Here is a 12,552-nt window from a genome sequence, read left to right on the forward strand (position 1 = left end):
CTTTATTATTAAATCTTTCTACAAATATAAGTAAGTTGTAAAGCGAAAGCTTAGAACTAAATCGACTTCAGGTTTTTGCTCTCAGTTTTATGAATCTCATTTCCACAGTTCTATGTTTTGTGTCATGCTACCGTTATAGTAATTTTATTCGCTTAATTATATTTACGTCAGCGGGTTCAGAGGTCTTAATCTGGTTCAAAAAAAATCGATCATGGAAATTGTCGCGTTGCGGGATTATGACTACCGATACATTCAGGTGGCTCAGTGGGTGAATCAGCGTCACATGGTCATCGATCGAGTAGACAGCGAGAATAATGACAGATGAATTGTTTAGTGGTTCCTTATATTTTGGCAATGTGCGCGATGGGCGGGCGCGGCGCGGTGTTCCAGTGAGGGTTGATGGTGCGGCGCGCGCGGGGTCGATAAGTAGTGTGAAGCGTTTAGCCGAAGTGGCTAGTCGTACGTACGACGCCAGCTCGAACGGACGTCTGCGAGGCGCGTTCCGAACTCTGCCGCGAATCTTATTATTGCACATCGCTGATAAGTTTTCGTCCGCGGAAAAATGCAGAAGTAAGTTTTAGATTTAAGAATAATTTTAAGAGTCTCGTCGACGTTTAGCTGATGGTCTGGTGGGTGCGATTAAATTTAATATTTCACCGCAACGCTCGAAGGATCACCCAGTTTGGGCTACTTTTACTTTCTTCGACAAAGGCGTAAGTAAAAGGAGTGAGAGGCGATATTTAAATTTAAGCCTACGACGGTATGCTGAGTCTTGATTTCAGTTTAAACTACGTTATTTTACTACGGTTGCAGCAGCGTGCCGCATGTTTACAGAATGTATGCGGATAACAATGAAGAATTTCAATGCCAACTTTCACTGTTATAGGTCATGTTGATAACCGTTTTTATTTAACTTTTACGATTTTTATAAGCATCATATTGAGTCTTATTCTCGTCTGAATTAATCTTATTATAATAAACATTTACCATTGTATTCAGTAACTAAGAAACTTTTCTACAAAGTAAACGTTAAAAAATCATATTTTCCCAAAAATTCAATTATTTTACCAATCCCTAGAGAAAATGGAAAAATTACGTTTGTTAGTCATTTAAATAAAAGTTACTAAAGCTTTAAGTAACCACCTTACCCTTACCGTCCTATAAATCGAATGGGAAAAAATTAAAGACCATTTAAAAATGTTAATCACACTTATAATAAAATAATATAAATTTGAATTATTTATTTACAAAGAAAATTAGTCACAATTAAGAAAACCTTAATTTATAGTTAGCAAAAAAGAAAAAAGTAAGAGTTAGGTTAATGACTTGTTGCTAGTCCCAAACTTTAGTACTAACAACAATTATATTATTGTCCAAATCATTTCTAGGGTTACGAGTTTCAGTGAGAGGAAGGGAAACCTTGTAAGACAGTTTTATGACTCTTTGTTTATAAGAGCTTTTCTTTGAAAGTTTTGACAATATATTTCTCTACGGCAGACGACATTTAATGCCCTGGATTTTATTACACTTCGAAAATAATTACCAATATGACTTAATCAATACGATTTTAAATTCCTTGAGCAACTCTTCTTAACTTTTTATAAGAGCTAAATTAATATACAAAAGAAAAGCGTTTAAAGTTATACGCTGAAATTTTCCCATCAAAAAAAATGTACCTAATTTATTTTATAATATTTTGTATCAGGATTAATGGATACTATTTAGTATCGATATTATTATAGATCGATTTATCTCTTTAAAGATAAAAGACTTCTTAGAAATTAAATTTCCATAATTGATTTAACTTCACGAATATCTATATTCTGTTCAAAACATATAATTTACGACCCATCCAAAACGTCAAACTTGAAAGTCTTGTTCCTTAAGTTTTCACAGTATTGTTAAAGCATGGATTATAAAGATATCATGTTTATTTTGAAATTAAGGACTTGGGAGTCAAAGTAGCAAGTAAAAGTTTAAGCGACATTCGTTCATTAGTATAATAATGTGATACTTGAATCTGCGCTTGCTCTAGTTTGTTTTTTGCTTATTGTTGTTTATTTACATGGCGGTAAAAATTATATTTAGATTTTTACATTTTAAATATGAATACCAATAATAAATTAAAGGAACTGTGTTCTTTTAAAATATATAGAACCTTTAGAGATCGATACAATTTTAGCGTTTATCAAGCATGATTAATTTGGTCAGTTGATTAATTGAGTGTAAAAATCATGTTAATTTTTAAACTTAATCTAAAGTTTTTATTATGCCTGGTACATTATAATAATGAAATGGGGTATATTGAAATTTCCTGTCTATAAATCGATACCTTTCTATACAAATGACCATGTATGAAACAATATACTAATTAGCACTTAAAAAGAGTACGGAAATTGATTTAGGACCTTATCAGTGATTATACAAACAGAGCAAGAGAATTGCAGAACCAAGCGTATAGGCAATGCCATTTATACGTTGCAAGCCTTCCCTAGATAGCTATTCTGTAGACATTATTACGGCGCCTCTCTGCGTGAAATTTCTCATCTATTTGGAACCGTCTTTACGATTTAATTCTTATAATTTTATTAATTAATATCTTAACTATTTATCCTTAATTGAAGTCTAGATTTAAACTTAATCACATGAAATATGAAATTTCAGGGTTATTTTTATACTTTCCAACTGAGACGTATAAGATAATATAATTATGTGGTATTTTATTATTCTATAATTTAGCCATTCTCATTAAAACTTGGTAGATTTGGGTACTCGCAAATAAATTAATTGTACATAATTATTTCTATCTTCACTATAATAACATCGTCTATTATTAACTGTATTGAACATCTTCAATTATTATAGATATGATTATCGGAAATACGTCTTGGTTACCTTACGCTTGCCTGAATTTCACCGTATCTAGGATCGGATATTAGTACGAATATAACCACAAATCGGAACCGCAAGTTGAGGAATTCGATCGTAATGGATACAGCTTAACACCTACCTTTAGTAATATCTGTGTTTAAGTTTAATAATATTGTTTTAACTATCAAATACTTTCTGACTATTGAATATTAAACTATGAACAGCAATAGTCTTGCTTCATATAATTATTAAAAAAATATCATTTTATTGATTCAATGCATAGCAATAATCGATAAACTTTTTCTTTATCTTTTTTATTTACAAATATTGTCGTCATCGTGACTGAATGAAGCTAATTATAAAGTTAGTAAAGAAGGCCGACAACGTAGCTTTTTTATAACGGTTTTTAGGGATTGGCGACTTACAGAGAGTAAATGGAGGAAATTTGATTATACACGGGTCTTGGGCGACGCAGGGGTGGTCGTAGCAATCAATAACATTTCTTAATATCTTCCTACGATTTAATCAACAATGTAAACCAAATAAATCCCTATTACCAATTACGTAACGAAATTGACCCAATAAATTAAATTTTGCTCCGTTAATTTTTAAATGATCAAGTGTTTTGATGAAACTTAATATAGATAGGGGAAAGGGGCCTAAAGTGGGCACAGAGCCTAAAGAGGGCACTCAGTATAGTATCGGAATTTTAAATAATGGCGCGCGCGCGACTCGTGAGCACGATCCCCACACCCCTCCCACCTCGCGGCAGTCGTTGGATTCGCTTGCGAGCACGCATTTACAAGCTGCAACAAATAAATGTTTTTCGACGATTTTTGAAAAATATTGCAAGGTATGTAATATGTGTTCTTTTTATTTTGGTGTTTGCAGTCCTTTAACCAAAATTTGTTAGTTATTAAGTGGCTATCTGGCCATATTTTGGTTCCATAAGAATCCACGTGTCTAAAAATTTTGAGGTAGAATTTCGTCAGAACCTTTCAAATGTCGAAAAAGGCAAAGCGGGCAGGGTAAAGCGGGCACGCGCCCGCTTTGCCCCGTCCGCTAAAATGTTACATTCTTTTGTTAATTTGCTTTTTCCTTTCAGATGACCGCTTATGACCGGCGTAAATATAAGCGTAAAACTTCACAAGCCTCATGGCAACGCTCAACTATGCAGCAAACAAAACGAGAAGTGCAAGAGTTAGGAAAACCTGTCAAAAAAGTAACAACTAAATATGGGATTCCAAGAACGACATTGCAGACATCTTAAATTGGGTTCGTGTAATGTAAAGCTTGGTAGGTTTACTACTTACTGTCTTTTCTACGGAACAAGAAATGGAGCTTTTGGAATACGTATTCCACATGGACTCTTTATTTTACGGGCTGTCTAAACAAGAATTTTTGGAACTTGTATACCTACCTATTACATTATTTTAGGATTTATAAAAAAATATATATATGAAATAATTGTATCGCTTATTAGAGACTAAATAATGATAGACTGTAAACAGGGCGTTATTTTTTTTAAATATTATTTCAGATATATCTGGAAATATTGTACCTAAAAGTTTATTAAGCTCCTAAGAAGTTCCTTTGTTTCATATATTCATTTTAAAATAATTGTATGACTGTTTGAAATACATAACTTATAAAATATTTTTGTGTCTTTTACTCTATTTATTATTGTACATATATATATTATTTGTGGCTGTATATTATGAAATCTACTGTTTAACTCCAGGCATGCCCGCTTTACCCAACTACTGCCCGTTTTGCCCTAAACGAAAGCCCGCTTTAGGCCTCCCCTTCGGGCAAAGCGGGCAATCGTAGGCTTTTAGTAATCTGTTAATAATTATTATATACTTTAACTTTTGACAAATTTAACCACTTAGCATTCAAAAGTATTTATTAATGGAACTTTTGGCTAAAAAATAAATGGATTTACTTCTTTTCAAACTTCATTTTTTTTAATTTTCCCGTAAGGTGCCCCCTTTGGGCCCATCTCCCCTACGTATTCGATTTCAGGGCGCCGAAGCAATTAAGAAATACGCTCAACTTAGACCATCGAAATAAACTTTATATACACTAAAATTTTAACGTTATTAAATATTTCGTTACCAGCGCTCAGATTCTTGGAAGGAAAATAGCAACTTTTTGGGGTACTTTTTGGGTAACTTTGGAATATTCAAAAATTACTTCATTTTGAGAGAGCTTTAGACTGTATGACTCATTGAATTATAATACAGATGCTACTCGTACACCTTCTTTAAATTTTTTATACAGTACTTGTAGAGTAATACGAAATAATCTACTGAACTCAATTCGAATGAACTTCATATTACGAAGATCGTTGAAATAATTTACCAGAGAAGTTAGTTACCGCACCTTAAGAATTTAAATTCATTTCATTCTGTCTTTTTATGATTATCTAATAAGAACAAATCAACATTTCCCCTCTATTTAAATAATAAGTATTTCTCATACAGAGACAAAGTTTATTAGAAAAGGGCAACACGCAAACGTCTAGAGCTATGTCTCATTAAATAAACTTAGAATTCTCCATTACGAGCAATGTAAATATCATCCATTTATAACGTGTATTCTACATTTTGATAACCATTTAACAGCGCAGTTCAGTATTAATCTGGATAGGCTTGAAGCTTCATCGTTACTGAGAGTTAAAGCAACGCCGGCTTAGTAGAATTTGATTTTGGTTTTGAGCCGAATTGCTTGTAAATCTTCGATTGTATGTGTTGGTTAATTGAATACTTATTCGCTGAAAACTATTGAGATTACGTACACTATCTATACTGGTATGGTTGTTTCATTGATTGGAAATTAATGATAAACATAACGAGAGAAAATATTTTGAAAATGTCTTAATCTTAGGTAACTCGTAACTTGGCTTCGTTTTTTACTTTCACCAGCAAATTATTAAACATGATTTGTAGGATAATTAAAAATAAAATGTTGTATATGATAATTCATACTTAAGGTAAAACTTTAGTAATTAGTACCACCATAGTTTTAGCGTGAAAGTGCGATAAATATCTTTGGAGAAGTAAATATGTATTTCTCAGAATAATTATTTAATTAGTACAAATAATGTGTATTTGATTTATTTTTATTCAATCTATGCACGTAAGAATAGCAATTCTTAATCACAAACAAAGCATAAAAAGTAAAATTTTCATAATGAGCTCAGAGTCTAGTGCAGTCATAATTTAATTGTAATCTATCGAGAACTCGCACATAGAGGTCTGATTAAATACAAACCAAATATTATACGTTCAAATTAAATAGCTCTAACAAGTCAAAGCAAACTCTGTTGATTAAATTTCAAACAACGGATTATAAGGACGGTTTAAATGCAAGTTAAGATGATGAAACCACAAGGCCGCGGCGGGTTTAACGATGCTAGCTGTATTGCAATCACTGAATCACCCTGTATTTATATAATCTTGAAAAAATTTACTATATGTTTTCAATTATCTTTCTTTAATTTTATGATTAAAACAGGAATATTTCAGAGGATATTCCAGATCCTTCAGTTGGCTAGTCTCTAAATTGGCTGCGGTGAACGTAATAATCCGCGGAAATTAATATTTAATTCGTATATTTTCGATATTATATTAGAAAACTATGGTATCGTTAAATTCACACGATATACAGGCATAATATTACATAATATAACCATTTATATTACTATACAGCTTTAGAAATCTAAAAACAAACACAACATCAAGCTGAAGCCTGTCAGAAACTCTTAAACTTTAACTAGTGCGAACATTCTCAAGTCCCATTCAATACTGTTTAGTTGTTAGTTTAATAAATCGCTAATCGATTATATCAAACACACTATCGACATCTATATTATCTATATTATTATGTTATATTACACAAACATGTTCAGGAAATATGGCTCAGTAATTATGTAAAAGACTACTAATTGGAACATATTATGCAACAATTTTAATTTATCTCGGGAAGAAAATATTTTAGTCGAGAAGGATTGTGCGGTTAGTGTGGAACAAGGATACTAACCAACCATACAGTGTGTAATTGAAAACACGCAAAACCTCAACCGTAAACAATCAGCGGTTTTTCAAGTTCCGCAAACGAATTACAAATACATTAAACTTTATCTAGTACCGAAAGATAATAATAAACTAAAATCCGTCTTTCTTTCTATCTGCCGTAATCAATAATTATTTGCGCTTCACAATATTTTGTCATAAAAGATATATCGATAGATATTATTAGACGAATAAAAATAAATTATGATAGATACGAATTTATTTCGGCTTGTTCAATGGAGAAACATAAAAGTATCTGAGAAACAATTCTATCGACTCTACAATATTTTATTGCGCGTATATTTTGGGACAGCTTTGCTATAAAATAAAATTAATTTTAATAATACACAACGTATCGATATAAAGCGATTACCAATATAAAATATTAATCAACATAATGTGACAAAGGACAAATTTAAAAGTGTTGTTTGAGCATTATTTGTATCAATTAAAGACTTTACAGTCTATCTATATAAGATTTCGTGGTTGGGTGGTTAGGTCAAAGTATCTTTAGTTTTTACGTAAGGTATTGGCATGTTGTCATCCCTAAAATGGAACGAATGTAAATATAATTAGAATAACTATTTAAAAGTTGCCGATGAAAAATATCATCGTTTTAAACGCTTACTGGGCAAAGTAATTTGTTTTATGACTCTCGCTCCGCATGGAAAAATATCGTTTGTTGTTTCACAGTTTATGCTACATTGTTGGGCATTTTTACGAGAGAAAATAATCCCTCTAAGGACTACGTAATTAGCAAAAGTACATGTGTGGGCGTACATGAAGTAATTATTTTCCTATTAGGAATTAGGTGAACAAGCAACATTTAGCCCTCATAACTTCCACAAACATTTTTAACAAGTTCCACTTGTTAGCTGGTAATTACCACCGAAAAAAAATCTCACACCTCTAAACGACAAGTCACTTATTTTCAGATACATTAATGCTTCAATGTTATAATACTCAATTAATACTCTACCTGACTAAAGTAATGAACACGTAAAATGAAATACCTCTTCCAAGTGGTAGATTGTCAATTTTTAGGATGGTCTATTTTTATCTTAGACATTTCATGATAAGTAATAAGTTTCTTCCATTCTACAAAACTATTTTGAACCCTATTTAAACTTAAAAAAAAAAACAAATGATATTTATTGTGCTTGTTTATTCTCTTTTTTTAATTAATTTATAAAACCCATTAAGACTTACGGTGTTTAACAGGTAAATTATTTTTTATTTATACTTAGATCGTTGACATGGATACAAAGTAAGATATCCTAATTGGCCCATTATTTTAAAAGTAACATAATGACGAAATAATTAAAGGCCCGCATTTGAACAGCTACCGCAAAAATACGCTTTACACAACAAAAAAGCTTGATTACATAATATTTTAATTATAAATGTTCATTAGAATTTTCAATTTCTTTCTTTCAAGAAAATTTAGTCCATTTATATTTTATTTATAAAACACGTCTTTCAAAGAGCAAACTATGCACACGATGGGGTTGCAACTCAAAGACTCGCCTAGTTTGAAAACCACAATGTGAAATAATATTATGTTTAGATATTTTACTTCAGAACAAAAGTTGAGTTAGAATTCGATTTAACGTAGAATATACGTCAAAGGAAATGACCTTACTGACGGACCTTACTGTAGCATAACGTTTTTGTCTAATCTATTATTGTGGGTAATTCAGGTCACTCGTTGATATAGGCGTTTATAAACGACGTAAGTAGGAAAATACTCACGACACCTCGTACAGATTAGCTTTTTTAATTACCTGCTGATATAAGGTACCTTATTGGTTTGCTGAAGTTTATGTGCGTACGTGTGCTCACACGTAGACTCACACAGTGTGCGTGTGAGTGTGTTTATATGCTTGTGTTAGCTGGAAACGCTGAGAAAAAAATGTTATGCAAAACAAATTGTGTACTAGTTACTATGAAAATATTTACATAAAGGTGATGTGAAAGTTAACTTTTAGGGTATTATTGCAAGTATTTTTGGCATGGTAGAGATATAGAGCCTAGCTTCTTAGTAACAAGGAGAGAGATCCTTTCTCGACCTTCCCAGCTCCACATATAAGCGTTTAAGATAAATATATTTTTATTTGCATGCCGTAATTACGTTGAATTATTATTCCTGACACGAACACAAGGGTGGTTGTATTTGAAAAATGGAGGTCAGGTCACGTTCGTACGTTGGTTCAATTCCACAGTTTTCATTGGCCTTTGTCACTTGAATACTGCCACAAATCGCATTCGAATTTTATATAAAACTACATATTTTTTTCAACCGACTTCAAAGGAGGAGGTTCTCAATTCAACTGTGTTTTTGTTATATGTTACATCAGAACTTTCGACTGGGTGATCTGATTTTGATGATTCTTTTTTTATTTGAAAGCGGTTACACCCATTTACAGGTCGTTTAATTTTTTGTTAAAAGATAAACTCCATGCCTTTTCAATTTTTCATAGAGTTAAATGTTTTTTTTTAATTCTATGAAAGGATGTGTAGTAAACTTAGGTATTTGATTAGACTGTAGATAGTCCCCTTAGTTAAATTGAACATGTTTTACGATTCATTTCATAGGAAAATTAACATGCAATTGAATTTAAAAATACATTCTAAAAGGGCAACTACCCAGAAAACGATAGACCACTTATCTTAGACCTTAGTCAGTAATTGAAACAAATAAATTTAATTTATCATATACGTAAAGAGTTTTAGTTTTCTCTATAGTTTTACGGAAATGTCGCAACGAATTAACTCAATCAGTTTTTTATTTAAAAGTCTAGTCTCTTTTTTAAACGGCACTTTTTTAATAACCTTATTTATGGTATCTAGTTGCTGCAAATTTGTATGTTGAAAATATTATAAAATTTGATATAAACATTTTATCCCACATACAAACCTCAGTAATGGGAGCCATTATTTTTTGTGAAACATCACCTGTTTGCATAAATAATTACTGGTACATTTAAACCAATGACAGTCGTGCTCGACTGCAATTAAAAATACGATATTTTTTTCCTTATTAATTTACATAATAATCTGAATTCTGAAAAGAGCGTGTGTGCCGAGCACTTGTGTCAGAAGTGAAACTTCTTTGGCGAGATTCAAAGATACCAAAATGTAGTGTAGGGCGGGCCTCCCTATGAGTGTCGATGGAGAGACGGAGCCAAAAGGTATAGCAAATATATTTAAAGATTATTTCCATGTACATTCAAATACACCGTCGTCCCAGCGGATGTCTCATGCTTGCTTACCTATAAAAGAAAGTGCATTATCTTTTAATGCCAATGATGTTAAGTTCGCTGTAAAAAATCTAGCGAAAGGGAAAGCAGCAGGGCACGATGGTTTATGCGTAGAACACCTTTTAAACGCGGGACAACATATTTACAGAGTCTTAGCAATGTTGTATACTTTTTGTATCCGTCATTCCTATCTGCCTGCAGACATGATGGAGAGCGTCGTCGTTCCAGTAGTTAAAAACAAATCGGGCGATATCGGAGATAAAGGTAATTACCGACCAATCTCACTAGCCGCGATTCTTGGCAAAGTTTTTGACTGCTTGCTCGATCGACGCCTCCAAAAATATGTAAACTTTAACGATGCACAGTTTGGGTTTAGGCACGGCCTCTCCACAGAGCATGCAATATTAACATTAAAACAGACTGTGAAATATTACACAGACAGGAAGACACCTGTTTACGCAGCTTTTCTTGATCTGTCTAAGGCTTACGATCGTGTTTCTTACGAAAAGCTATGGGAAAAACTAAGATATCTTGAAGTTCCTTTTGAGATTGTTAGAGTGTTGCAATATTGGTATAACAACCAGTTTAACTCAGTCAGATGGGCGGGGGAGTATTCTGATAGATATGTGTTAGAGTGTGGCCTTAGACAGGGCGGCCTGACGTCTACGACACTTTTTAACATATATGTGAACGAGCTGATTGATGAACTCAGCAAGACTGGTATCGGGTGTTCTATCGATGGACTAACTATAAATAATCTTAGTTACGCGGATGATATGGTCTTGCTGAGTCCATCGATTGGTGCTCTCAGGCAGCTCATTAAAATTTGTGAGTCATATGCAGCTTCTCATGGTCTAGTATATAATGTAAAAAAATGCGAACTTCTTGTGTTTAAAAGTAAGGGAGTCCCTGTACATGACATACCACCTGTGTTTATTAATGGCAGTCCTCTTAAACAAGTAGTTGAGTTTAAATATCTAGGGCATATTGTGACAGAAGATATGAATGACATACAAGATATTGAGAGGGAGCGTAGGGCATTGGCAGTCCGCTGCAATATGCTAGCACGGAAATTTGCTCGTTGTTCTCCACAGGTTAAAGTTACTTTATTTAAAGCGTACTGTCAAACATTTTATACTTGCAGCCTATGGCTATCTTTTACGCAGCGGGCTTACAATGTCCTACGTGTACAATACAATAATGGCTTTAGGGTACTATTGGGGCTTCCGCGCTTCTGTAGCGCGTCTCAGATGTTTGCAAATTGCCAGACCGACGATTTTTACGCGATAATGAGGAAAAGGGCAGCATCTATGATGAGGAGAATGCGTGAGAGTTCCAATGGTATTCTGAAGACATTAATTGATAAAGTAGACGGTCCATTCCTTAAGCGGTGGGCAAATTTACATTGTATGCAATATAATAATTATGATAATGGATAATTTTTAATGGTTTTAATCTTGTTTTTTAATTGTATGATTTTGATTTGTATGTAATTTAATTATAATTAATGTATTACTAACATAGTTTCTAAGTTTAATGTATACTAACACAATTATGGATAATTATCTGAAATAAATATATATTATTATTATTATTATAAAATCGTTGCCTTACTATTTTACTCTCGACTTTTTTTCTCGGTTTTACTTCAAATATGTTAAACAATTAAACGTTTTTATTGTAATCATATACAAACCTACATATTCTAGATCTATCGTCTATGATACGGCAAATCCGGCAATGTGCCAGGAATTCTTACTGTCATGGCGGACAAATGGCAATGTCTTGGGGCAATGCGTTAAATTCCATGTCTCAAGCAGATTTTTAATAACAAAATATTATAATTATAATTTAGTAACAAAATATTTATTAAAATTTTGTAGTAAATAAATAAATTATAGGTGAGGTTCGCCAGATTAATCTTTTTTCTAATTCCTTCCTTTTCTTTCTTTTTTATTTCATCAGGCGTTGTTTAATTGATTTAATTCATAGATTGAGTAAATACCTAATTAACAAAAGCCATTATACCATAAACATAAGTATAAAAAAAATATTTTTTTTTAAATGCGCTCTCTTATATAAAATAGTCCATAATAAATTTTATTGAAATATTAATGGAATATAAAAATTACCCTTATATTATAATATGATATCGTAATATGACGTTATTGATTAAAAGTACACGGAAAACGCTTTTACATCACACCAATATTCATATTAAAGATTTAAAGAGAGAAAATAAAATGAGAGGTACTTAACGTACCTACATTATTAATAATTGTACGTAATACGTACTTGAATATCGAAAATTATCACACAAACTCGATTTTCGTGTGAACTGTACG

At 32.3% G+C, this 12,552-nt stretch overlaps 1 protein-coding gene across 1 annotated transcript; it reads left to right on the forward strand.

Annotated features, from left to right (window-relative positions):
- The first annotated feature begins 314 nt into the window (after positions 1 to 314).
- Positions 315 to 4,417, forward strand: LOC149911197 (uncharacterized). Its single transcript, XM_090106529.1, has 3 exons — positions 315 to 570; positions 3,516 to 3,724; positions 3,977 to 4,417. Exons 1-3 carry the CDS (start codon positions 315 to 317, stop codon positions 4,139 to 4,141), a joined length of 630 nt encoding a protein of 209 aa, XP_089962655.1. The 3' UTR covers positions 4,142 to 4,417.
- The last annotated feature ends 8,135 nt before the right edge of the window (positions 4,418 to 12,552 follow it).

Source organism: Colias eurytheme, chromosome 1 (genome assembly GCF_061535395.1).
Source record: "Colias eurytheme isolate Ceu_HAF_F1 chromosome 1, ilColEury1 Martin Lab GWU primary, whole genome shotgun sequence".
NCBI lineage: Eukaryota > Metazoa > Arthropoda > Insecta > Lepidoptera > Pieridae > Colias > Colias eurytheme.